Source organism: Papilio xuthus, unplaced genomic scaffold (assembly GCF_000836235.2).
Source record: "Papilio xuthus unplaced genomic scaffold, Pxut_1.1 DF826949.1, whole genome shotgun sequence".
NCBI classification, from domain to species: domain Eukaryota; kingdom Metazoa; phylum Arthropoda; class Insecta; order Lepidoptera; family Papilionidae; genus Papilio; species Papilio xuthus.
Genome location: NW_013531700.1, coordinates 4,538,032 through 4,561,599, shown reverse-complemented (window position 1 = coordinate 4,561,599; position 23,568 = coordinate 4,538,032). Strand labels below are relative to the sequence as shown.

Genomic DNA, 23,568 nt, shown 5'->3' with positions numbered 1-23,568 from the left:
GTTAAATTGTTTCCCAGTTCCCGTTCGCTTTGAATTAATTGAATTGTTTTGAATTAATGTCTGTTTAATATTAACAAACTTATCGACTTAAATATTTTACCTTTATTACGTCACATTTGAGATGACTTGCAATCTGCAGGTCCTGGGTTCGAATCCAAATGTACCAATGTCTTTTTCGAATTCCATTTATCCGACGTTCTTATGGTGAAGTAAAACATCGTGATGCAACCTGCACATGTCTGAGGAGAAATTCAAAGACATGTGTGAAGTCAACCAGCCCGCACTCGGCCAGCGTTGTTGACTATGGCCTAATCACCTCACTTAGGGTAGGCTCCGAGACCCTCAGTGGGGACGTATAGTGAGCTGACGATGACGTCACATTTTGTCACTTTTATTAAAAGATTTACCATTACTATGAACTATCTTACTAATATTATAAATGCGAATGTTTAGATGGATGTTTGAAGGTATATCTACGGCTGTATGGATCTAGATGAAATTTGGCATACACGTAGAACATAGTCTGGAAGAACGCATAGGGTACTAAGTTTTTTTTTAATTCCACGCGGACAGTCGCTGGCGACAACCACTTTTTCATACTTTTCAAAGATTAACAGAATTAATGCAAGCAAAATGCAAACTAAAACTCCTTACTCGATAGTAAATTAAACAAACATTGATTATTATTATCATTGCATATCTCTTAATCAAAGCCTGATAACATTTCTATATAAATAATGTTTCCCCGTATTTATCAATAGAATACTCTAAACAAGATTGCATTAAAATGTCTTACAACTTTATTGGTGAAGTCGAAAATATAAATACTAGTCAATTCGAATTTATAAGTAATGTGTTAAATGAACAAGGATATAAAGGAACAGATGTGAATGTAAGAAATGTTGGTAAAAAAGGTGATAATTATGGATCAAGAGTGAAAAGAATCGAAGTAACATTTGATGATGGAAAAGAATTTAAAATGATAATAAAAATAGCACCCGAAGACTCAATATTACGAGATCAAATAAATGCGAACGACTTATTTAAAAACGAAATTGTAATATTTAAGAAACTATTGCCTAAGTTAACAGAAATACAAATAAAGTATGGTGTACCTGATGAAGACATATTTAAATATCCAATTTGTTATAGATCTAATGATGAATTGAAAAATGAAATAATACTATTAGAAGATCTTGGAATGCGTAATTTTCAAATGTTAGACAAAACAACACCATTAAACAATCAAGCTGTAAGACTTATCCTTAAGGATTTAGCAAATTTCCATTCTTTGTCTTACATTTTGAGGAACAAAGATCCTGAGTTATTTAAAAATTTTATGGGTACGTTAGTAAACGCAATGATAAATGAAAAAACTATTCAACAAACTCAAATGTTTTTCGAACATACATTAAATGATTTAAAGACAATATTTGATAATGATAGATATAAAAATGTCATCACTGATGTAACACAATATTTAATAAAAGGTTGGATGAAATTAATGAACAGTGACGCAGGATCAAAGTACAGCGTGATTCAACATGGTGACTTATGGACTAACAATATCATGTTTCAGATGCAGGTTGGTATTTCATTTAGGACACAAAGAGAGCTACATGTATAACAAGAGCACGCATTGTTAAGATTTAAAAATATACTAATTGATATTTGTGTGATTTAGTAACATTAATTTATATTTCCCTGAAGTGACAAGTACTTGTCACCTTTTTTTGTTTAAGTTTTGTTTATGCTATCTTCTTAAATTTCTTCATTTGTAAGGCTCTTATAATTGTTTTGTAATAAAACTGGCACTCGGTTTGCACCGCAACATTTGTCAGCCTTTTACGTTTAAGCTATAATACATTTAAATTTATAACAGTGGATTTCTGAGACCAAAATCTCAGTTTCAAACATGCTATCTCTGTTTTGTCTAAGATTATTGAGAGGGGTATTTATGTTTTATACAGAGTTGGTATCAACGGTCAGATTTTTGAACTAACCAAACACTAATATATAATTACAATTTTCCAGGGAGACCAACCTAATGACTGTATATTCATAGATTACCAGCTCTCCAGAGACAGTCTACCCGTTTCGGATATACATTACTTATTATTCAGTTGCACAGATTATCAAACGAGGTCCAAGCACTATCATGAATGGATGGACTACTATCATTCTGAATTGGACAGATATTTATCATATTTCGATCTTAAAGTTAATTACGTTTATCCCAGGGATAAATTCGATGCTGATTTGAAGAGATACGGAAAACCTGGACTTGGAATAGCATTTGTTATGGTCAATTTTGCACTCAGACAAACACAAGAAGCAGCTGATCTGACAAATATAGATGGCACTAATCTACCAGACAATCTTAAAATAGGATCACTTATGAATAAGACTGTGGTATCGATTAAGGAACGTATAGAAGGTCTAATTGAAAGCTGTTTTGAGTTAGGATATTTGACTGAACCATCAAATGCAAAATTTAAATAGATTTTAATTAAAAAAAAAGGGAAATTGACATTTTGAAGTTATTTAATATCGAATAAATGTAAAGAATGATTTTATGAGTTTTCGTACGTGAATCCATGTATAAAATTAAATATTTTTTTATAGTCATACGATAGCAATAAATTGTAACATTAGTAAACTGCTTACATATGAAGTTTTATTAATTTTATCAAGTTTTTAAAAAACTCAAAATCTATACTAATATTACAAAGCGGAAGAGTTTGTTTGCTTGTTTGTTTGTTTAAACGCGCTAATCTCAGGAACTACTTGTACGATATGAAAAATATTTTTTTTGTTGGATAGTCCATTTATAGAGGAAGGCTTTAGGCTATATAACATTACAATACGACCCAATTTTTTTTTTATTCCGCGCGGCCGGAGTCGCGGGCGACAGTTAGTATGAAATAACTCTGAAAAGGGAAGTCACTGAACTGTAACTTAAACCTTATATATCTTGACCAATAGTTTCTTTAGAGTTAACCTAAAACCTTTGACCTTACTTTATTAGAACCTCTGGTGATACATTCGCCCTACATCATAAAATAATACTTTCAAAATAAAATAGCAATCATTGACAAACATAGCAACGTAACAATAAAATTATAGAATAAAATAATTTAATGAATTTCATAAATGAAAAGTAAAATAAGTTATTAAATTTGGTCTTAGCAAATTTTACAACAATTTGCAGTGCACAAAATCAACGTTTGTTATTTTGGTAGCAATATCTCCAAGACTGCAGTTACACGCAGCGCCTGCTAAATTACAACGAGCAACGTGTTGCGGCTGTTTGCGGTAACAAACGCAACAGTGTAATTCTTGGTTGTAGATAAATTTACATTGAGAATATTCGTACTGTCCATAAAACTAGCACTGTCATGTACAAGAAACATTAAAATGTAAACGGAATATTAAAAAACATAACAAAGATAAAGAAGCAGTACAGAATTCCTAAGACACTGAACCGAAGCTATGTAATTTACAGTTATTCCAATTAACGCACTAAATTGGATCCGTGTAGATAAAACTAATCGCTTCATATCTGTAAACGTAAAAATGATAAAACAGATTATGTACAAAAAATATGACTATTTTAAAGCAGTCCATACTGATTATAAAATGGTTTACAACTTTAAAGGAGAAATAGAAGGCATTACTAATAATCAATTCGAATTTATAAGTGAAGTGCTAAAGAAACTAAAGTGCCAGGGGAAAGAAGTATTAGTAACCAACGTCGGAAAGATAGGGGACAACTATGGTTCACACATCAAAAGATTCAAAGTGAATTTACAGAACGGTGATGAATTTAAACTGATAGCCAAAATTGCACCAAAAAGTATGATACTTCGAGATGATAAGAATATTAATGAAATATTCATTAACGAAATTGTCATATTTAAAGAATTACTACCGAAATTTATAGATCTACAAAAAGATTTTAATGTACCAAAAGAAGATATATATAAACATCCTATTTGTTATGGAACTCTAGGAGTAGCTGGAAGTGAAATGATTCTTTTAGAAGATTTGGATGTATCCAATTATGCGATGTTAGACAAAACTAAGCCTTTAAAAAATGATTATGTAAAAACTGTTCTTAAGAATTTAGCAAATTTTCATTGTTTATCCTACACTTTAAAGAATAAGGACCCAGAAATATTTATGAAATTTATTGGAAGATTAGTAAATGCGACTGTCGATACAAAATCTATAAATGAAACAGAAAAATTATTCGAGAAAACTTTAAATGATTTATTAGAAATATTTGATGACGATAAATATAGAAACATAATAAGCGACGTAATGCAATATTTGAATAAATCCTGGATAGAATTTTTAATTTGTGATTCAAGTTCAAAATACAGTGTTATCCATCATGGTGATCTGTGGACTAACAATATTATGTTTCAAATACAGGTTAGTAAATTATTTCTCATTTTAGAACAAATTAATATTTTATCCCTTTATTCTTCACCCAGGTAAAAGTAATGAAATTGAATGTGAAAAAAGTATGTAATGACTGTGTGAAAGGGGATATGCGTAAGAAGGGGGTAGACTCGGTTATGACGGCTGATACGAGATGTATGGAGGAATTTTACATGCTGTGCCGACCCTCGATAGGGATAAGGGCAGGTTGATGATGATTCTTTACCCAGGGAAGGTTAACAGTTAAACCACGATTCAATTTAAACACATAATATATTTTTTTTACCTTACTAACATGCCCGTTTAGGTTATCATAAATGCGAAAAATTTGAATGGATGGATGGGTGGATTTTTGTTAGAAGGTATCTCCAGAATAGCTTGTGGACATAGCTGAATTTTGATAAAGACATAGAGAATCGGCTGGAAGATCTCATACGCTTCTAATTATTACGTTTTAAGCTCCCATAAATGGAGTCGCGGGCGACAGCTAGTTTTACTATAATATTATAAATGCCAATGTTTAGATAGATGGATAGATGAGTGTTTGAAGGCAGCACCAGAATAGCTTTGTGGATCTCTTCATAATTTGGCATAGATGTAGAACATAGTCTGGAAGAACACATTGGCTACTATTTTTTTTATTCCACGCAAATGGTGTTGCCGGCGACAGCTAGTAATATACTAATATTTATCAGAATTATAACAATCTATTGTCTATTGTCTGTATATTACCTTGTCTCTTTTTCAGAATAATCACCCACTTGGATGTATACTCATTGATTATCAACTCTCTCGAGATAGCCTCCCCATTTCTGATTTACATTACTTCATATTTAGTTCCACCGATTATGAAACTAGATCCAAGCACTATAATGAATGGATAGATTACTATTTTACGGAATTAGACAGATATTTGAATTACTATGATCTTAAAGCTGATTGTATTTATCCTAGACATAATTTGAATGCTGATTTGAAAAGATACGGCAAATATGGATTAGGGATTTCTTTCGTAATGATTAATTTCTTATTAGGACAACAACAGGAAGTGAAAGCTGAAGTTATAAATATGAATGGTGAACCAGATAATGTTAAAGAAGAAAAATCATTAAATGACAGTTTAAAAACAATTAAAGATCGTATAATAGGCCTTATTAAAACCTGTGTAGAGTACGGCTATTTATCTTATAATTTAGAGGAAAACATTTGAAAAAGTATATCACGATTTTACAGATACTAAAGACTACAGGCTTATTGTTAGCGAATAATGTATTTTTGAACTATGTTATCTTAGTATTTTCAATGAATTCGAGTAGAAAACTTTAAACGCTAACTAAGAACGCTTCTCAAGTATCAAAGAGTAATTTGAAATTGGGAAAGAATTCAAAATCTGAATAATTTCAATCTAAAAGCAATAACATTTTTAGTAAAGTAAAATATATAGTGATATTGCTTAAAAAGGATATGTTAAAGCTAGATTGGGTGCATCATGAGATTCAACATTGGATACATTGAGGGATACAAAAGAAACGCCATTTTTAATTTTGGATAAAATTGTCGTAAGTAAATTAACAAATTATCGATGAATAAAACTTAAAGTATTATATGATCGTGTAGAAGGGTTATAAGCTATTTGGTTAAGGATATATATGTGAAGTAGAACAAAAATTTAATAAATTTTCTTTTAAAACTTTTTTATTTTGTTTTTTTTCATGCGACGTATTACGTTACCCAAATACTAAAGACTTCTTATAACTTATCAATCTTTAGTTACACATCAATTGTCCTACAATAACATATCTCAACAACAAAAGTAAACAAATCCTAGATAAAATTTCTTTATAAAAGACGAAGAAAAATATTGATCGTCTTTGTTATCAATTTGAAAGTACTAAAGCGAAATGATTCTTAACATTAAAGGAGATGTAGACAATATTACTAAAAGACAATTAGAATTTATAAGTGACGTGCTCAGCAAGCAAAGAATCGTCGTGAATAATGTGGTCATAGAAAATGTTGGTGAGAAAGGTGATAATTACGGTTCTCAAGTTAAAAGAATTAAAGTTCAGTATAAAAATGGCGGAGAATTCAAAATGATAGCAAAAGTGAGACCGGATAATATGAAAATACAGAATCAAACAGTGAAATCTGTTTTCATTAATGAAATTATTATGTTCAACGAAGTACTACCTAAGTTCAAAGAGCTGCAAGAAAACGTATTTGTTCCAAAAGAAGATTTATTTCAATATCCTCTTTGTTATGGAACTCTCGATGAAAGAGACAATGAGATTCTACTGCTAGAAGATCTAAGTGTATCCAATTTTTTTACATTAGACAAACTTAAGCCATTGGACAATGATACAGTAAAACTTGTTCTGAATAATATAGCAAATATGCATTCTTTGTCATGTGTATTAAGAAAAAAAGAACCGCAATTATTTAATAAAATTTTAGATGCATTATTTCATCCTTTGTTCCATCCTAATAATATGACTAAGACACGAATATTTTTGGAGAATATTCTAAAAGATTTTGAGGCTGTTTTTGAAACTAGTAGATATCGAAATATAATTGTTGATATAATGAACGTTTTAGTTAACGCTTCAATGGAATTAATGTCAAGTGATAGCAAGTCAAAGTACAGTGTTATTCAGCACGGAGATTTATGGACTAACAATATCATGTTTTTAATTCAGGTTTGCATTTACGTCTTTCCTACAAACATACAATCTTTAACAGTGGTGGAGCCCGCTTTAACATCTTCGCACGAATTGGCCCGGCTCGCCCGGTGACATACCACGACCACACAGAAGACAGGCGTGAAGTGGAAACAATTCCGCGTTTCATCTGATGAGTATGCGTCCCGCAGGCCATATTTAGTCCTCTTTCCCTTCCCACTTTTTCTTATAAGGAATGGAAGGGAAGTGGACTTTCTGGATAAGAGGATGCATTGAAAGGGAAAATATTTTCTTCCTGTGCATCCTCTCCTCCGTCGATTAAAGGTAGGCAACGCATATGCAATTGCGTATGTCTATAGGCAACGGGCACTTCGCTATTACAGCGATTTCAGGTGGCCGCTCGCTCGTTTGCCACCTTATGATTTAAAAAAATCAATAATCTAATCTAATTCTTTAAAAAGTCATATTTTCTTTATCTTAAAGTTAATCGTACAAAATATCAATTTATCAATGTTAAACTAATTGTAAGTTTTCTTTCAGGATAATCAAAAACTTATGTGTACGTTCATAGATTATCAACTCTCCAGAGATAGCTTACCAGTTTCTGATATTCTATATTTCATATTCACTTGCACAGACTATAAAACACGATTGAAGCACTATCTTAATTGGATGGATTTTTATCATTCAGAATTAGATAGACATCTATCATATTTCGATCTTAAAGTCGACGATGTTTATCCAAGACAAAACTTTGACGCTGATTTGAAAAGATACGCTAAACCAGCGTTGGGTATGTCATTTTTTGTGTTAAATTTTTCATTAAGATCACCACAAGAAGCACCTGATTTAGTAATGGCGAATATTGATGGAACTGAACAAATACCTCAATTCAAAATGGGAGCCTTATCGGACAAAACCTTTGAAACAATTAACGAACGCGTCGAAGGAGTTATCGAAAGCTGTTTTGACTTTGGATATCTAACTGATGTAAATAGAATATAATTATAACAAAACTTTGCCAGTATACAATTTTTATTTTCAAAAATAAACTGTTTGAATATTGTTTCAAATTATTTTTTTTTCTTGAAGGGGGATCAAAATAAAATGGCTACTGTGAAATACATTTTTGCTGAGTAACTTTCGAAGCTGAAATGATTAGGTCCTTATCGATTACTCATATCTAAAAACAACGGTAATCAAATTTCGATATCGGAAAAACATATATAAATACCTAATATTAAAACTCTTTCTCATAGTGACAAAAGTTTTATTAACTATAGCAAAATGTCTTACGAATTTAAAGGAGATTTGGAAAACATAAGTCAGCGGCAAAAAGAATTTATCAGCGAAGTGCTAAGAAAACAAAACTACACAGGAACAGAAGTGATTGTTGAAAATATCGGCAAGAAAGGAGATAATTATGGCTCTCAAGTAAAAAGAATCAAAGTAATATTTGATAATGGCAAAGAGTTTAGAATGATAGCGAAGATATTACCAGATTCAATGAAAGTGGAAAATCAAATGAATTCATACGATATTTTTACTAATGAAGCAATCTTATTCAATGAAGTATTACCAAAGTTTAAAGAGATGCAATTAAAGTATGATTTACCTGAAGAAGAAATATTCAAATATCCAATATGTTACGGTACTTTGATGGAGAGAATGAATGAAACGATATTATTAGAAGATCTTGTTATGTCAAATTTCACCATGTTGGATAAAACTAAACCATTGTATAATGAAACAGTTAAACTTGTGCTTAAAGATGTAGCAAAATTTCATGCAATGTCATACGTATTGAGAAACCAGGAACCACAAATGTTGGACAAACTTTTACAGTCGTTGGTTAATCCAATGTTCGATCCAAAGAATATGGCACAATCGCAGGTATTTTTCGAAAAAGCAGCAAGTGATGTGGTAGCAATATGTGATAATAGTAAATATAAGAATATTGTTGTTAACATATTGCAGAATTTAATGACACCCTGGTTGAAATTGTTCCTGTGTGACAAAGGCTCGAAATACAGTGTTATTCAACACGGTGATTTGTGGACTAATAATATTATGTTTCAGATTCAGGTATGTAATAATTATTTTTTTTTAAATCAGTAATAGACGCAACCACCAACAAATTCTGCTGAACGAACGGGCCACAACCATACAGAAAACAGGCGTGAAGTGGAAACAATTTGCGTTTCGCCTGATAAATGTGTCCCCTTTTTAGTCCACTTTTGTTCTCCTTTTCTTATAAAGAAAGGTTGGGAAGGGGAAGTATGTTTAACGTAGGATAGGACACATAGGAAAGAGACATATTCTCTTCTGTGTCTCCCTTCGTCCGTTCTATAATTGCAGATATCTGTGGGTAGCGGTCGCTTTACTATTTTGGCGTATTCAGGTGATCGCGTGCTCGTTTTCTACTTACTTCTCTACTTATTAGACGATACGTTCTCTTCGTACCAATACCAATTTTAATTTTATACTATGATACTAATCTTAATTTTGTACGTAAAATAAGTGATAACCTAAAATTTATATCTTTTCAGAATAACCAACCAGCTAGTTGCGTATTTCTGGATTATCAAATGTCTCGTGACAGTCTCCCAGTTTCTGATATCCATAACTTTATATTTAATTGCACAGACTATGAAACGAGATCGAAGCACTATCACGAATGGATGGATTACTATCATTCAGAATTGGACAGATATTTAAATTATTTCGGTCTCAAAGCTAACTATATTTATCCTAGAGATAAATTGGATGCTGATTTGAATAGATACGGCAAAGTATATTTAGGTATATCATTTTTTGTATTAAATATTACATTGAGAGAAGCACAAGAAGCGGGAACTTTGGTAATTGAAGATAACGAAGACGGAACAGAACAAATACCAATGTTCAAAATGGGAACACTTATGGAGACAACTAAAGAAGCTATAAAGTGTCGTATCGAAGGACTTATTGATAGTTGTTTCGATTTGGGATATATGAACAAAAATCTACTTTCTATAGAACCTTTAAATTAAATCTTAATTTTATTACTACATTTGTTTTAATTTATCAAACCCTAGCTGTCGCCCGCGACTCCATCCGTGCGGGATTAAAAATAGATGTTGGCCGATTCTCAGACCAACTCAATATGCTCACAAAATTTCGTGAGAATCGGTGAAGCCGTTTCGGAGAAGTATGGAAACGAAAATTGTGACACGAGAATTTTCTATATAAGATTATCTAAAATTACGTAGCAAATTTAGAATTTCGTAAGACGGAAATAATAACCAATTTTAACCCGGATATAGCCTTATCGGGTTTCTTTAACTATCTAAATAAAATAAAGCTGTCATATATGTAGAACGTAGTCTGGAACATAGGCTACTAATTAAGTTTTCTAAATCCGCGCAGACGGAGTCACAGGCGACAGTTACAACAAAAGAATGAATGTAAAGCTGAACATCATAGATATGTCATAGACAAATATATCTAAATCTGATAAAGGTATGTAACTCCGTCATTTCCTACAGAATTATAGGTAAAAAAGGACCTTCAAAGACAGATAGAAGGACAACAAAGTGATCCTAAACGGTTCTGCTTTTTCCTTTCAAGGTACGGAACCCTAAAAAACAAATACTAATTGCCATATCTCTGTCACATTTTTATTTATAATATTTATTTATTTTTCAATCCGTAACCATAGCAACTGAATTTACATCGGTAAAGTAATTTCACTTTTCGTATACCAATTTGAAGATAAAAAGAACCATTCTTATCAAAGGAATGGCTTAAAGGCACTGCCTAAAGAACCGTGCAGTTTTTTTATATACAGAATTGTGCTCCTTTGTAAACAACAGTGTTCCGATTACGTGGATACAGGGTGTATAAAATAATGTTTTCAAACGAAATATGTACTAACTTAACCCAACTTGATGAATATATGTATGTTTTATTAATTAATTGATATAATTAAAAAATGGCTTGTTTCGTGGATAGCCTCAAAAGACGAACACTTCTGGCGTCAAGGTATTCGAGCTCTACCAGAAAGATGGGAAAAAGTTGTATCTAGCGATGGGCAATACTTTGAATGATTCATTTGTAACCATTTTTAATAATAAAGTTATATTTTTATCGAAAAAAAAGCGAGAACTTAGTTGCGCACCTAATAAAATATTTTAACAAAGACGATACTGGGCTATATTTTTGTCCACGATATGGCCCAATTGTGGTCGCCTAGAATTTTTATTCTGCGCATATCCATATATAGAATGATGAGATTAGCTTTGCAAGGAGCAATCTGCCGCAAATGTTTAGATGGATGGATGTTTGTTAGAAGGTATCTCCAGAACGGTTGCTTGGATCTTTCTGAAATTTGGCATAGATGTAGAAAATAGTGTAGAAGAACACAAAGGTTACTAATTTAGTTTCCAGCTCTTCCTTACGTTAATTAAAAACCTGTTATTAAAGGATTTACTCTTCTTTGTTATTCAAACAATTTAAAACAAAGTCATATACTTTATGATTTGATGCTATTCATTTATTCAGTGTAAAATAAAGATTATTCTAATCTACGTGTGATAATAGTCTGTTTTACAATTACATTTCCTTGTAATTTATTTTCTTCGTCTCTATCCATTGCTGCTTTAGTATAGCAACTAATAAATACCAGTATTAAAATTAATACATATCTTTCAATGTATCTTCAATTTCAATATAAAATACGTAAATCTATTACCGTGAGTTTACGACACCAAAATCTCTAATTGAAAAATATCGTCATCCCTGTCTTTATCTTTGACCAAGACAGGGTATTCTCTGCATTGCTGTCTCTATTTTTTCAAAGATAATAAAAGAGATGACAATATGTTTTAAACCAGTATGACTACAGTACGAAATTTCATTTCTTTTTTTTTTCAAACAAAAGGTAAGGCTTTTCTCAAATCAAAGCCAGACCTTTAGGCAACAAACTTTGGAAAAGGAAAAATAATATATCCGTGTTCTTTGTGTCAAACGAATCGCCTTGGGTTGTAAAGATAGTCGGTATTCTTGTCTTTACATGTTTAAAAAACAAACAGAGCGTGATACTATGAGCTTACTCTCTCGCCTAATCGAGATTCTACTGTTATAAAAAGTGACCTGGCCAGGAAACGGTTGGGGACTTTTTATTTACAATATCTTAACATATTGCAATTTATCGATAGAGTCCATGAACTCTAAACATGGAACTGGAAGAAATTTCTTTTGAAGAGCAATTTCGTGGGACGACAGACCAACGGAAACAAATCTACCAGAACACAAAGAAAGCTTTCTTTTAAAGTGCAGTTTTGTGGGACGTCATTACGTTGTATTTTCGATATATGACTTAAATTGCCAAGCGGTAGTTAAAGTCATAGTTATGTCATAGATAAGTAGTTCCCAAACTTATTTTGTCTACTTCACTTTCATCCACTTTGAGTATAAATATTTTTATAGCGCCCCCATATTTTCACATATTTAAAAATTACTATAACTTCAAATTAAATTAATTAATTGTTGTGACCTATATATGTATATTAACGGAGAATTCTAAACGAAACTTTCACTATAACCCGCAACTTGAGACCAGCAGCGCCCACAAGGGCCATCGCCCACTTTGGGAAAGACTGTCATAGATGTACTGAAAAAAAAGGAAAGAAAGACAACACACTATAACATATTGTCAACGACACATCAATGGAAATACGTATAAGTTTTTATGACTGATAAAATATTTTACTGTCATAATATTCATCTGAGACGCGTCACAAAGGGAATTCTCAAAAGGCTTCTGAATAAAGTACATTCGATAGCAATAAAAATAAACCAAGAGGAACAAAAATGTGTTCGCACGTTCTCTCAATTATATGTTACATGAAAACGTATTTTTATTTGACAAATATATTGTTTATTGTTTCATTCATTTTCCTCTCCTTATCCCACACACGTAGTTTCTAGTCCTCCAGATCCGACTATAGGGTTGGTACACCAGTTTTTGGTCCTCCAGATTCATCTATAGGGTAGGTGCACCAGTTTTTGGTCATCCAGATCCGACTATAGGGTAGGTACACCAGTTTTTAGTCCTCCAGATCCGACTATAGGGTTGGTACACCAGTTTTTGGTCCTCCAGATCCATCTATAGGGTAGGTGCACCAGTTTTTAGTCCTCCAGATTCATCTATAGGGTAGGTGCACTAGTTTTTAGTCCTCCAGATCGATCTTACGTCCGTAATATCAAATCACTGTTTTCTTAATTTAATTTTCATGTTACTGTTCACACAATCTGCATCTCTACCTGGGCTTCACATTATTGATGTATATGGTACAATAATATTTAAAATTTTCGTTGTAAAATACGACTCTTTCCGCCACATAATACCCATACCATCATCCTAACCTTTTGCTTCTTGATTTTTCCACACATTTTTACCCATTCTTCTTTTAAGCTTTTTTTTATTTGTCGTAGATTTCCACTGCTGTGGCATTTGTACTATACATGTTATCGTTCTTTATATTACCTTTGAAAAAAAATCAGAGACGACAATTTGTACACGGGTTTCTGCATTAGAAACTCATTATAAACGTCAAATTATAATTTCTTAATAAAATTACGTAAAACTAAACGCACACATTGTTGAACATAATTAATAATTCGCATGATTGATTTTATAATCATGAAAACGTAATAACACTTTCGAATGTACAGTACGAGTATCGAGTGAAAACGGTGAAATCGATTCCATATAATCGATTTTCTAGTTCAATCGTATTTTAGTATCGAACATGCGCGCTGAAATAACTATTTTTGTGATTATGGTAAATATTTTGAGTTTGTGTGATATATCGGATACAGATTCAGATTTGTCTGTTTTATAAAAAAAACATCTGTAACCGCTGGTTTCTGAGACTCAAATCTTTGTATAAAACATATCGTCATCCCTGTCATTATCTGTCTAAAATACAATTAATATGTATTTAACAGAGATTTTGTCTCAGAAACCCGCGATAAGTTTGTGATGGATAAAAGTACAATTTTTGTAAATAAATAAATCATTCTTTTTATAAAATAGTTCATAAAATGTTGTAAAAGTTGTAATAATTCATAAAAGTTCATAAAATTTTATCAAAGTGAATTTTTTACTCATAAGTTTTATCAACTAAACTATGCGTAGAGTTCTAAATATTATTATTTTTTCATTCAGTTAACATCAGCAGCAGCGTTGAAATTTGTTGAAGACGATTTACTCCTGTTTTGGCGAAGAAGTAAGTTATTTACGCATCTTTAAGAAACTAGTCGCTATACAATGGTCTCTGAGCATTCGATTGATGATGCCACGACCCTCTTAATCGTACTTGAACTTGGCCACAAGGTCTTAGTGAGTCGGTATCTCACATAACCCTGTATTTCCTCCTAAAAGTAGGGTATCTTACGTAGATCCCCCAATACAAAAAAATTGTCAATAGAATAGAAATAACTATTAACCTTTTAATATTATACGTCAACTATTAGAGCAAGCTCTTAGTGGCACGGCATATTTATTGCGTTTTTGGGTCAACATCGCATCTCCTCAACTTCCTTCCTCCATCCATTCACTTTCTCCCCATGGCCCATTACGATTAACTATAAGTAAGCTTTGTACCTAATGATATTTATATCAAATCGAAACATAATTATATTGCGTACTTTATAGGGTTCCGTATCTCATAGGAAAAAACGGAATCCTAATAGGATCACTTTGTCCGTATATCTGTCAAGACCCATTTTCTAAAGAACGCGTGAAGGTATCAAGCTGGAATTTATTTTTAAGATAAAATAGCAAATAACATATACACAATAACATAACACATATACATATATAAATATATATATATATATATATATATATGTTATTTGCTATTTTATCTTAAAAATAAATTCCAAAAATATATATGCTATATACTAAAAATACAAATCTTTATAAACTAAACTAGCCGCCAGCCTCTTGGGTACCCTACCGTGCGACCGCAGCGATTTGGGGTCGATTTTTTATATTATTTAGTTTGTTTTAGTTTTAGTATATAGTTTATAGTATTATTTTGGTAGATTAATTTTAATTTAATTAGTCACTTAATAATTAATATTAGAGTTAAGTAATTCATTTTTAGAAATATAACACATTGTTTTGATTTCTTGTGAGATAAACTGAATTTTTTCAATAAAAAAACAATCTTTATCTTAAGATAAAATGATAAATCGACATAATATATTAGTCATAACTAGATGACGAGGCGATTTTTAAACGACTCACAAAAAGGGATAGTTTATTTAGTTTTTTCTGTGACAGAGGTATTTCAATATATTTATTTATTAGGAAGAAAATCCGAAAATGTGACAGTGTATTGACCCAACACTGACCTTAAAATATCGACGTTTGTGTCCCTTCACTATTCATTCTGTCACTGGACTTTGTAACGAAAGCACGTCTTTCGCGAGAAAGGATTTTAATTAATAATGTCTAAAATATAACTACATATGTACATAAAATTTGTTTGTATTTTTACTAATATTTTATACTTAAAATAAATGGTTTCAATAACTTGTAAGTTAGGATTAATTAGCAGAAATTGATCGTATTTTACTGAAGACTTGATTCTTAGAGTCTGTGCAATAGACACTTTACACTTCACCCGTAGAAACATTTTTAAACATTTCTAAAGATTTTTAAACATTTCTAAAAAGAATTCAGACTGGAATAGCGCATAGATTACTTAATTTTTATTGCAGGACACATAGTAAAGACGACGGAAAATATGACGATGGAAAGAGCGGTTGAATTAAGATGAATTTTGGAATTTGAATGAAAATATAAATAGAATTATGAAAATGAAGAGATAAGCACTCACTGTTAAGAGGATATATTTACATCTGATATAAAATACAGAGAAAAAGGAAGAAAAAATATATAAAGTTCCAAATACAAAAACATAAAAATTATGATTAAAAAACGTGTAAAGAGGTTCCGTATCTCTCGGCAGCACATAGTGTAAAATATTTTTTTTCCAGCTGACACCGGCCCATGTGAACCGTTCTCGACATTTCGAATGCAATGCAATCGATGTGTTTGTTCCGCCGATGCTACTTTGTTTTGCACTAAAATGTTTTGCGGTAAACCAGGTAACAATTAGTAATAGTACTAGGAATACTATTGTTGTCATATTAAGCTAGCAACACACCGACACATAATTTTAACTGGCCAGTCAAACTGTACAGTGAGCCTAGCACGAATATTTATGACAAATGCCATCGAGAAAGATTTTATTAAAATACTAACTGTCGCTCACAACTCCGTCCACGCGGAATTAAAAAATAAATAAATTAGTAGCCTATGTGTTCTTCCAGACAACGTTCTATTTATATGCCAAATTTTATCGAGATTCGTTCAGCCGTTCTGGAGATACCTTCAAGCAAACATTTATCCATCCATTTAGGCAATCGCATTTATAATGTTAGTAAGACATAGTAAAGAGTGCAGCCCTATCGGGCGTAAATTACACTAAAGATCTGATACTAATTTTGACAATTCACGATGATACGAAGGTGATTGTCAGAAACATTCAAGCTAGACCCTCCGTTCTTAGTTTTGCTTACACATGTCAGTTTTAAAGGTTCAACTGTTCATTTTAAAATCAACGTGTGTAGCTGGCTTTAATATATCTTTTTAATTTACTAATATCAAATTTTGTTCCAGGATCCGAGCACAATAAAATAAGCGAAGAGAACGTATAATCGGTGAAAAACTGAATGTTTTATAAATATACATTTATTTAGTATTTAAAATTTTTATAATAAAAATCAGATTTTTTAATAACATATATTTTTATTTATATTTGTGTTCTGCAACGAAAGTTTGTTACAAAAGATTTATTTTACTATATTTTTTACTGATTTTTGACTTTCAGTAAAGTAATTGTTCAAGCAAGCCGCATGAATAAACTCTTTGACACCTTAAATGTCTCGGAATATTTTTAAAAGATAATGTGAAACGTGAAGAAAGATAAAAATAATTTCATATCAAAAAGAAAAACTATATACAACTCAAGCCTGTAACCCAGAAGAGTAGGCAGAGACCACGGACCTCTATGTATCGTGACCATATGAACCTACGCAATCCATTTTTCGCCGATTTTCAAATCGAACGGACGGGTGACTAGTCGCGTTTCTCACGAAAATTCACACATCTGAATTGCTTTGCTGATGCAAGTTGCATCAGGATGACCTTCACTGTAAGAACATTGTCATACAGTTATAGATATAAAAAATTATAATTAACAATTCAAATTAAACATCTATGGCCTATCATTTAAAACTAATCTATACTAAATTTATCGCACTTTACTATCATAAATTTACTGACGAAATTGACTGTAATATAAACCTAAAACTATAAAACAGGTGAATCCGTGTGCTACAAACTACCCCCAAGCGTGCTATGCGTTGTCCGTTTTACAAATTATTTATTTCACTTGAAAAACCATTAATGAAATATGAACTTTATGCTAAAGTTGTTAGAGTTTCTTTTTATAATATTAAAAAGTTATGCTGTAAAATAAATTAGTATAGCCTTTGTGCGCAAACTTATAAAGCTTGTTTAAGACCTTGTAAATTATTAGTTTATTAATCCGTTTAGGTTTAGTTTTATTGTATCAACTTGCGTTTCCATTGTTAAAACATTTGTATATTATCATAGCTTTTTAAAAGTACATAAACAGTTGTTTTCGCGCGTATTTCATACGAGCTATCTCCAGTGACTTTAAAAAAATATAATAAGTAACCTATGTGTTCTTCCAGACTATGTTCCATATGTGTGCCAAATTTCATCGTAATCCGTTGAGACGTTCTAGAGATACCTTCAAACAAACATCCATCCATTTAAACAATCGCATTTATAATATTAGTAAGATAGTCGTCGATAGTACATTGAGACTAGACATGTGTAATTCAACTGAAAAATATGTCCAGATTAATGAATCGATTCGCAGCTTAACTCAGTTTATACCTGCATAGAGTTATCATTTAAGTTTCAAGCTGCGAAATGCGAGTTTACAAGCAGCTCGCGGCTCATCGACTCACATCGAGATGAGCTATCAATTTAGTTGTTGAACTGGAACTCAACGATTCAAGTTTGCTAAACTTTTGAACTGATTCAGAACTGATTTACACATGGCTAATTGACACCCATCGAGTTTTCCTGTAGTCTAAACACTTATATCTATAAATGGATAGGCGATTGCTTGGAAATTACAGCTTTACGTTTGTTCTGATTAAAACGCGCCTGTTCTTGTCACGTGATAATTCTAACTATATTACTAGTTTGAATAACACACCACACCATCGCTACAAACTGCTATCATCAACGCCAAAATCAAATAAGCTCAAAAAACTGTTTAAGCCAGTCCATTTATAGAAGTCAGAAAATCGAAACGATTATACCCATTATAAAAAGTAAAGTATCATTCGATTCTTATATTTCTAAACGTCATGGTGAAAGCAGTTTTGTAGTTTTTTTTTAATTAAGACTTTTTACTAAACTGGCAGAATACACTGTGTTGGTTACCATTTGATAAAAAAGTCAACTAAAACTTAGTATTTTCTGCGTTTTGCCAATGAAATAAGAATAGCTCAAGTTTCAAGTTGAACCACTGCTTCCATATTCCCGCGGGCACCTAGCTATCGTTTGTTCTACGCACACACAGAATTCGGGGCACAATTTGCTCTCTCGAATACATTTCACGCGTGAGTGTCCTTCAAGTTAAACCTGTATGTTTTCATAAAGAAATATAAACTCTATTAAATGGTAATAAGGATTATTATCATTTGAATAGTGTCTGAAATTTAGAAGGAGAAATAATACACGCTTAGATGTGAGAAATTTCATTTGAGACGATTTCGCGATTTTCTTCTAACTCCCTTGAGGACTAGCCGTTGATTTATCTTGAAGATATTTGGCTATATTTTTTCTTTTTAGTTTTTCTTAAAATTATTTAACCTACTGTTAGGAATAAAATCCGATACTGTGACGGTGTACTGGCACAACACTAGCCTTATTACAATGTCGACGTTTATGTCCCCTCACTAATCATTCTGACACTTGACTTTGTAACTAAATCACGCCATTCGCGCCAAAGGATTCTAACTAATAACGTCTAAAAATACTAAGAGCAAATATAACTATTGTTATAAATATATGACGTCATCAATGTAAGCTTTAGTAAAAACATCAAAATTAACGAAACAACTGTGTTTTTATTTAAGGTTTTAAATGGCATTTGACTATTTGTATTTGTGCCAGTATTACTGTATTTAGTTATGATATATTCTAACTTAAACATCACATAGCGGCCAAAGTGTTGACTATATTAGGAAATTATTAATTAAATTACCGAAGCGTTCATGTTTCCCAAATGTTAGCAGAATTAGACGCCACGTCCAAAACTACTGGTTACTTAAATAGCAAGTTCTACATGGGCGGTGTGTAGGTGCTCTACCTTAGGATGTAAATTACACCGTAACGTAATCCTCACCAATTAATCCTGTATATTTTTTACATTATCATCATCAGCTCACTATACGTCCCCACCGAGAGGCTCAGAGCCTTCCCTAAGTTATGGGTGACTAGTCCATAGTCAACCACGCTGGCCAAGTGCGTGTTGGTTGACTTCACACATATCTTTGAATTTCTTCTCAGATATGTGCAGGTTGCATCACGATGTTTTCCTTTCAAGACTTTTGCAATAATATAAGAACATGTGTTGTCTATAGTTAATTAAACAAAGGAGAGAATATACTAAAAATATTATTTCACTTTCCAAATAATGTTAAGTAAGAATCTAGCAAGTTTACAGCAACTATAATATTTTAAGGAAATAATAGCCGAAATACGAGGGAATGATAAAATAAAAAAAAAGTTCAAATTTAAATCATTTAAAAAAGATTTAAAACCAACTTCTACACAAATAATTACGATTCAAATATAGTAAATTTATTTACTATAGTTACTTCACCTTATTACTAGTATAAATAAATTTGTAACAAGTTATGGTAAACACACAGCAAAGGGATATTTGAACAATCTAATATCTGTTCGCAACTGTGTGATAGACGGTCGTGTTTAATATTCGAATTAATAGCGAGGGATTTAACTGCGCGAGCAATCAATTTGCGGTGTAATTCGACAAAGCGTTTCGTTCCGTTCGCATTCAATTAGTTTTGTGTAGTGGCTGCGAAGTTTATATAGAACGCTTTGTTGCTCGACGGTGCATTATCGAACTAACGAATTTCGAGTTTCAATCGTATTAGTTTCCAATGGTTATGTTGTTTGTTCAATTTGTTACTTTTATTATTCACAAAGCTTTGAATTTTGCATTGTTAAAACTTTTATTTTTATATATAATCTAACTTTTTTTTTATATTATAAGGTGGCAAACAAGCAAACGGAAACCTAAATTAGTCGAAATGGCGAAGCGAACTTTGCCTGTAGACATCCGCAATTGCAGATGCGTTAAAGGTACTATTTCCCCTTCCTATTATTCCGCTCCTCCGTCAAAGTCTCTTTTCCTTCACATCCATTTCTTATAAGATCAGATTCTCTCTCACACTCGTCGATGAAATTTGGCATGGTTGTAGAACATAGCCTGAAAGAACACATTTGCTATTAATTAAGTTTTTTTTAATTCTGCGCGGATGGAGTTTAGGGCGACATCATTTTTTATAAACTGGACAAAATGGACATTTTAAAAGGAAGGATTTTATAATAAAATTACAACGCACTCTATATCCGAGATTGCGATCTTGTAATCGGCTTACATTAAGCGAACCGTTGCCTATCCGGGGACAAATTGATTCTTTCAGTGAAAGGAAAGAAAGCGTAATATAATTTCTCACAAAGAAATGAGGGATATACCATTTATATTTATTTACAACGGCTCTTAATGGCCGAGGGTAAATCCGATTTGTGAATTTTATTATCTTTAAATATAATAAAAATCTAATTTTTCTCATTTATTTTAAAATAAAAATTGAAAAAAAAATGCTAAAGTAAAATATTTAATGACACGAATTAATAACTTTTATTTACACAAAGTGACTAGCTGTCGCCCGCGACTCCGTCCGCGCGTTATTTAAAATAAACAGTGGCCGATTCTCAGACCTACTGAATATACGTATTACATTTCATAAAATCGGTCAAACATTGTGACAAGAGAATTTTACATATAAGATTTAAACCTTACATAAATCCCGTACATAAAACGAAATAAATGTAGTTTTTTTTTGCAAGACTTCATTTTGTAAAATTAATATTGAAGGAATAAAAAAATATGAAAGTGTAAAATGAGAAACAATAAGGTAAAAATCGTTCGCTTGATAAATTCCCGATGATATTACTGGGGCAATTACCGAGCACTCGGAGCAGCCATCGATTTGAAGGAGCCAATGAAAATACTAGATATCGCTACGAAGCAAAGGGTGGGGCAACACTGTAAACTTATAATTTGACATTTTTTGCAATTAAACAATACTTAATTACATTTTAACTAGTTACTTTTCACCACATCACAAACATGCGTTATAAGTTAGAGTTTCCGCGTTTTGTCTGGTATAAAATTAATAAAATTCTAGCCATCTTTCCTCTTCCCATGGTACTGGCGCATGAATGAGACAGCTTAACTGGTGCACAACCACAAAGACACGTTTATAGCGGACTTAATTCCGCGTTTCGTGTAATAAGAGTGCATGTCGGAGGCTTAATTCTAGTCCTCTTACCCTTCTCAAAATACGCACGTGTAGGAACAGGAAATATACTCTTTTGTCCCCTCCTCAAACAATTAAAGTTAGGCCACGCATTTGCTATCTTTTAATTTCTTGCAGTCTACTGTCAAGCGGTCATCTCGCTATATTATCGAAATAGCTCGTTTTTTTGAATAACTCATTATTATAAAAAGAGTTTTTTTAATACTTTTGATAATAATCCGCTAACACTCGCACCACTCTTACAATACAACGATTTAGTTAGCGACGTAGAAAGAGTAGGCGCAATCTCTGCATTTTTATTGGACATTTTCTTTCCTCGCGGCCCCGGATTTGAATAATACTGTTTCAACACAAAGACAGAAGTCACTTCAGCGCTTCTGTTCAACTGTAGATATTTTATAATGCTTTTAATCTTCCCCTCCATTTGTATTCCGGTCGGCGGACTTCTTGGGACTTTTTAAGCCATTTTAGTGGAGAAGCGTTGATTAAAATCACGTAAAATATGACCCCAGCCAATCTTGATTTCTTTAGATATTTCTTCCGGCTTCTTCGTGAATAATTGACTGTAATTTAGGGAGTAAAGGTTTAGAAATTAACGTGGTTTGAGTTGAATTTATTATCTGAATTCCATAGTAAGAGAAAATTTTATAGAATTGACTATATGATTGTAAGAATAATTTAATTAAATGAAAGTAATAGTATTACTAACTAGTTATTATAGCTATATTTCTCATTAACCGTGGGTTTCCGAACCTAATATCTCCGTTTAAAAATTATTGCAAAGATAATGACAGGATGACAAGTTTTATACAGAGTTTTTGGTCTCGGAAACCAATGGAAAATGTAACTATTTTTTCTTTTTTTCATTTTAAATAAAGTCATTAGCAAACAAACAAGAGTGTTGCAGTAGATTTTATTTGCTAGGCGCTTCATTGATATAAATTAATAAAAGTTAATGCGAACATCAATAAACACTTTTAGATTTTAATCCTCTTCTTTTCTCTTAACGAGCCGTCAATTGAAGGGTAAGGACTTCAGGCGTAAGGGCTTTTTTAAATTAAGCCCTAAGGATACATAAATTTACATATTAAACTTCAATCTCTAGAATGTATTACTGAGTCACCTAATTTTATAATTGTTCGTTGATTTTTATTTTGTCCCATTCGGTGCTTTAAGGATTTTTAAGGAAATATCAAAAAAGTTAATCGACATCACAGGGGACCGAAGAGCTGGCTACCTCGGACAAAGAATTAGTTTAGCTATCCAAAGGGGAAACGCTGCCAGTATCTTCGGGACCTTGCCTAATGGGACTCCTTTTAATAATATATTTTAGTAAATTATTTGTTTTTAATATTTTACTTAATATCATATATTTAAGACTCTTGTTATTAGAATAAAGAATTAAAATATTGTATTGTTCGTTATTATCAAATATTGCATGTCTGTCAGTCGAATTCAATTGAAATGAAAATTATAACAAACCATTATTTTTTTTTACCTTTATAAGGTTGTAATTACTTCTTAAAGATACCTTATTTCAACACTTAAACGTTTCAAAATAAATCAATAGACAATAAATAACATAGTCAGCCAGAGACAAGTGTAAATATAATGTTTCGATCCTATAAAATTCAGTCGCATTGTT

General features: G+C 31.9%; 3 protein-coding genes and 1 long non-coding RNA gene across 5 annotated transcripts; all 4 read left to right on the top strand.

Moving 5' to 3' along the window:
• The first annotated feature begins 775 nt into the window (after nucleotides 1–775).
• On the top strand, nucleotides 776–6,103 carry LOC106120598 (uncharacterized). The gene is made up of 4 exons (XM_013315950.1): nucleotides 776–1,585; nucleotides 2,035–2,500; nucleotides 3,506–4,437; nucleotides 5,195–6,103. The coding sequence occupies exons 1-4, from the start codon at nucleotides 788–790 to the stop codon at nucleotides 5,654–5,656; spliced, it is 2,658 nt and encodes an 885-aa protein (XP_013171404.1). The 5' UTR covers nucleotides 776–787; the 3' UTR covers nucleotides 5,657–6,103.
• Nucleotides 6,104–6,172: 69 nt separating this feature from the next.
• LOC106120595 (uncharacterized) lies at nucleotides 6,173–8,154 on the top strand. The gene is made up of 2 exons (XM_013315949.1): nucleotides 6,173–7,187; nucleotides 7,665–8,154. The coding sequence occupies exons 1-2, from the start codon at nucleotides 6,348–6,350 to the stop codon at nucleotides 8,127–8,129; spliced, it is 1,305 nt and encodes a 434-aa protein (XP_013171403.1). The 5' UTR covers nucleotides 6,173–6,347; the 3' UTR covers nucleotides 8,130–8,154.
• An 86-nt stretch (nucleotides 8,155–8,240) lies between these two features.
• Nucleotides 8,241–10,174, top strand: LOC106120822 (uncharacterized). 2 transcript variants are annotated; one of them, XM_013316272.1, is made up of 3 exons: nucleotides 8,241–9,017; nucleotides 9,102–9,209; nucleotides 9,674–10,174. In XM_013316272.1, exons 1-3 carry the CDS (start codon nucleotides 8,412–8,414, stop codon nucleotides 10,154–10,156), a joined length of 1,197 nt encoding a protein of 398 aa, XP_013171726.1. In that variant the 5' UTR covers nucleotides 8,241–8,411; the 3' UTR covers nucleotides 10,157–10,174. The 2 variants fall into 2 exon arrangements, with proteins under 2 accessions (XP_013171726.1, XP_013171725.1); XM_013316271.1 differs by having other exon boundaries at nucleotides 8,242–9,209.
• Nucleotides 10,175–14,331: 4,157 nt separating this feature from the next.
• LOC106120703 (uncharacterized) lies at nucleotides 14,332–16,929 on the top strand. Its single transcript, XR_001228022.1, has 3 exons — nucleotides 14,332–14,398; nucleotides 16,179–16,289; nucleotides 16,864–16,929. It is a non-coding gene; the product is annotated as an uncharacterized LOC106120703 (long non-coding RNA).
• The last annotated feature ends 6,639 nt before the right edge of the window (nucleotides 16,930–23,568 follow it).

Coding starts and splice junctions, on each gene's coding strand:
- LOC106120595 (XM_013315949.1), top strand. CDS start 6,348: ATGATTCTTAACATTAAAGGAGATGTAGACAATATTACTAAAAGACAA. Junction 7,188..7,664: donor ACATACAATCTTTAACAGTG/GTGGAGCCCGCT, acceptor GTTTTCTTTCAG/GATAATCAAAAACTTATGTG.
- LOC106120822 (XM_013316271.1), top strand. CDS start 8,412: ATGTCTTACGAATTTAAAGGAGATTTGGAAAACATAAGTCAGCGGCAA. Junction 9,210..9,673: donor ATATTATGTTTCAGATTCAG/GTATGTAATAAT, acceptor ATATCTTTTCAG/AATAACCAACCAGCTAGTTG.
- LOC106120598 (XM_013315950.1), top strand. CDS start 788: ATGTCTTACAACTTTATTGGTGAAGTCGAAAATATAAATACTAGTCAA. Junction 2,501..3,505: donor ATCAAATGCAAAATTTAAAT/AGATTTTAATTA, acceptor TGTAATTTACAG/TTATTCCAATTAACGCACTA. Junction 4,438..5,194: donor ATATTATGTTTCAAATACAG/GTTAGTAAATTA, acceptor TCTCTTTTTCAG/AATAATCACCCACTTGGATG.